General features: G+C 38.9%; 1 protein-coding gene across 1 annotated transcript; it reads right to left on the bottom strand.

Moving 5' to 3' along the window:
• Nucleotides 1–1171: 1171 nt before the first annotated feature.
• On the bottom strand, nucleotides 1172–3041 carry LOC125833036 (uncharacterized). The gene is made up of 3 exons (XM_049512197.1): nucleotides 2905–3041; nucleotides 1789–1994; nucleotides 1172–1635 (listed from the first exon to the last, which is right to left on the bottom strand). The coding sequence occupies exons 1-3, from the start codon at nucleotides 3039–3041 to the stop codon at nucleotides 1172–1174; spliced, it is 807 nt and encodes a 268-aa protein (XP_049368154.1).
• Nucleotides 3042–4423: the final 1382 nt, after the last annotated feature.

Here is a 4423-nt window from a genome sequence, read left to right as displayed (position 1 = left end):
TTTCTCCCAATTTAGGAGTAAATTGGTTTCCACACATCTTTGAAGACCTTGCCCAAAGTGTGCCAAACATGTTTCAAAAGAATCACCCATAATTGAGAAGTCATCTATGAAGACTTCCATTGAATCTTTTACCATGTCAACAAAAATAGACAATATGCAACGTTGAAACGTCGCCGAAGCATTACACAACCCGAAAGGCATCTTTTTGAAAGCAAAAGTACCATAGGGACAAGTGAAAGTGGTTTACTCTTGATCTTCTGGTGCAATAGAGATTTAATTATACTTGGAATAACAATCCAAGAAGCAATACCATCCACACTCTGAAAGCTGATCTAGCATTTGATCCATAAAATGCATGGGAGAGTGATAATTTTCCGTCCATGAATTTAACTTCTGATAATCCATGCATACCCTCTATCTATTTACCGGTCTCACAGAAACAAGTTCCTCTTTCTCATTTGGGACTACCGTGATGCCACCTTTTTTGGTACACATTGCACCGGACTCACCCATTTTCTATCCGCAATAGGGTAGATCACATCTGCATCAAACCAGTTGATTATCTCCTTTTTCACCACCTCTTGCATTGGTGGGTTCAATCTCCTTTGATACTCGACACTCAGTTTGCACTCACTATCAAGTTGAATCTTGTAGTGCAAATGCCAGGTGGAATACCCACAATCTCAGCGATAGTCCACCCTATAGCCTTGATGTACCTTCTCAACCCCTCAAGAAGCAAATTTACTTGTCATTCGAGCAAGTCAGATGCACTGATAATGGGCAAGGTGTGGTTTGCTCCAAAGAATGCATATAGAAGATGAGCGGGGAGCACTCTCAACTCAAGCTTTCGTGGTTCCTCCGTGGCTGGTTTGGCGGGAGGATTTTCTCGATTTTTTAGATCAATGTCTAGCTTCAATGGGTTCGTTGAATATTCACCTAATCCCAACATAGCACCTACCACTTCATAATACCCTTGAAATTTGGTCTTATCATATTTGCAAGAAAAATCTCAAGAGGTTCACTTATACACATCAAATGGCTCACACTGGCAACCGTTTCATCAATTACATCAATCGTTGAAACCACATGAATATCACTCGGATGTTTCATTGATTTACACAAATTCAAGGTGAACTCATCTTTGTTCACTCGGAACTTCAATTCACGACTGTCAAAGTGCTCTCCCGGTTGCTAAAAATGGTCTTCCCAAAATAATGGAAAATTCAGCATCAATCTCACAATCAAGAATAACAAAATCAGCCGGAAGGATGAATCGATCAACCTTCACCAATATATCATAGAGTATACCAATGGGGTTCTTGATCGACTGGTCCACCATAAAAAGCTGAATTGTTGTGGATTTTGGTTCGCCCAACCCAAGTTGTTTATAGATTGCATAGGTCACTAGATTTATAGTTGCCCCCAAATCACATAGAGCTTTAGCAAATTGAAGCATACCGATAGTGCATGGGATGGTGAATGCCCCCAGATCTTCTTTCTTTTTAATCATCTCTCTAGTCATATTGGCACTACAATTATGAGAAACTTCGATTGTCTCGAAGTCCATGGTTCTACTCTTGGTGACTAGCTCCTTCATGAATTTGGTATAACCCGGTATTGCCAACAATGCTTCCACTAACGGTAGATTTATAGAAAGTGTCTTGAATATTCATAGGAACTTCTTGAACTTCTCATCCTCATTTTTGCTCTTGAGACGTTGAGAAAACAAAGGACTTATTTTGGGAAGAGGTTGCATAATCTTTAGAGTTGAGGTGAAATTTTCTTTACCTTTTTGCAACTCTTCAACGGGGCTTTGCTTATGATTTTCATCCTTCTCCTTGAGCATAAAACTTGCTAGTGCTTGAATGGGCTTCTCTTCCTCATCAATATCTTTCTCTTCTTCATGAGCTTTCACCCCATCATTAACCTTTGCATTACCAACCACTATTTTTGCACATCGAGTAACAACCACCAAATCATTGTCATACTCAGTCCTAGAAGTTGTTGTGCATTAAACTTCACCCCTTTCAAATATATTAGGCTCCAATTATGTTGAAAGTTTTCCTAACTGATCCTCAAGTTGTTTGAATGCATTAGCGTGAGAATTCACTCTATTATTCAATAACGAGAAATTAGCTTTCATCTCTTTAAGCATGTCATCTGATCTTTCAACCTTGTCTAGGTTACGTGACAACAATTCATCCACTCTGAAGTTATTCAAACTGCTGTTTAATCTTGGGTTTTCACTTGATAGTAACGTCTTCGCTCTTATTCTTTATGCGATTTCCAACCTTGATTCCCACCCGCCTTAAAGTAGCTCGGGTGGGAACCCTCCTTAAGTCTCAACACTCTCCTTACTTTTTTGGGTTCACCCATATTTTCTAGCACTTATTTTTGTAACAACTTCATTTGGGAGAGCAATTTGCTAATATTCTCATCCCTCTCTTTCTCCTCGTCAAGTTGTTCTTGCGTTATCCTAAAACAAAATGGGGAAACTCGCTCCTCTTGAGTGTACCACGCCTAATTTATCTTTGTCATTTCTTCAAGAAGAGATGAGGCTACCTCAAATGACTGTATTATTATTCCTCCTCGAGACAATTTGTCAGCCACTCCTTTATTCACTGAGTCTGAACTCCAGTAAAAATACTGAAGTATCACATCACTCGGCAACCCATGAGTAGGACATTATGATAGTAACTTCTGAAACCTCAGTCAAGTTTCATGAATTGGTTCCCCTTCTACATGCTTGAAGTTTTGGATGTTATCACACAATTTCACCATATTTGAGGATGGAAAGAACCTTACATAGATTGCCTCGGTGAATTCCTCACATGATAAAATAGAGTCTCTTGATAGCTCTGATAGACATTTGGGTACATCCCCATTAAAGAAAAAAGTAACAACCGCAGCCGAATTGATTCTTGCGAAATATCCTTGAGTGAGAACAGACTGTATGTCTTCACAAAGTTTCGAATATGCTCATGGGGGTTCTCATGATAGAACCCTCCAAATATGCTTTTTGCTTGCAAGAGTTGCAGCATTGTATTTGTCATATGGAATGCAACATTGTACTCAACCGGATGTAGGGGGATAACACTTACGACCCAATAGATCTTCATTGGCAACCAAGAAATCACCAGCACCATCTTGGTGACAAAGTTGGTTCAAGGTCCTTTATTTCACACTCATCTTGTCACCTGATCACAACAACTTACAACAAAAAGGTAAGTTGATTCAACTACAACACAAATATATCATAATTTAAACTTCAATAAGAAAATTTTAAACACCACTCCCAGCAGTGGTACCATTTTGATTATCACCCAACTACAACTCATTTGAAACTAAGTGTAGATGATCATAATCTAGTATAAACCCAAAAAATGAGTTAGGGTCGATCCCACAGGAAGCGCTAAAATTTTGAATTCAATTATGAAGTTATAAACGCGATTTAAATGGTTGTAGGAATAGAAATTATCAGAAACTCTTAATTAAATGAAAAAGATGAAATAAATATAAGGTTGGGGATTTTTATATCAGTCAGCAATCACAACAATAACAATCAACATGAGTAATCAAATAAGTAAAAGGTACTTGGAGGAATGACCAACAATTTCCAATTCTCGCTTAATGGGTGCTAGGTGATTACTAAAAGTTATCAAATCTTCATGGGTATGATGGACCTTAAATGCGATAATTTTCTCCCGAACGACTACCTCACTTCAATTGAGTTCTTTAGACTTGTAACACCCCGTAGTTTAGTAGGTCAACTATAGATTGACGTGAGGATTAGAGTCATAGATTTGACCTAGCATACTTAGAATGAAGAGATAGGGGTTAAAACTTCAAGGTACAACTCTCAAAGGACCAACCAAGGGTCCTTGATGAGGACCCTAAAACTACCCTAGAACCTGCCCCAAAATAATCTACCACGAAAGGGGACCACGACCAGTAGATTGACCCACGCCCAGTGGGTGAGAGGTCGTGGGTCAAGAACCCAAAATTTTGTCCCATACAACCACCTACGGATGATCAGCACATCCCGTGGGTCCATCCACGGCCTGTGGGTGTGATATTGTGGGTGAGCCAGTGGTCAAATGTAAGTGGGTTAGTGAGGCATTAGTGGAACTTTCTAGAATTAATTAGGGGTTAAGTTGTGTTGTTTTATATTAATTTAGGACACATATATAAAGCTATTAGACCCCTAAATACATGGATCCCAATCATTATTTATATTCACCAAAGAAACCCAATTCCCTTCAAGAAATTCTCTCTCTAGAAAGTGAAGAAAGAAATAAGAAGAAAAGCAAGCTAGGTCATGTCAAGACTCCATTTTTTGAATCTTTGTAGGGATTTCTAATCAAGGTATGTTCGCTTATTCATCCATGGATTCTTCCATCTATGGAGCCCCCTAGAAATCCCC

Source organism: Solanum verrucosum, unplaced genomic scaffold (assembly GCF_900185275.1).
Source record: "Solanum verrucosum unplaced genomic scaffold, falcon-dt-bn FXZP01000703.1, whole genome shotgun sequence".
NCBI classification, from domain to species: domain Eukaryota; kingdom Viridiplantae; phylum Streptophyta; class Magnoliopsida; order Solanales; family Solanaceae; genus Solanum; species Solanum verrucosum.
This window is presented reverse-complemented; position numbering and strand designations above follow the sequence as displayed.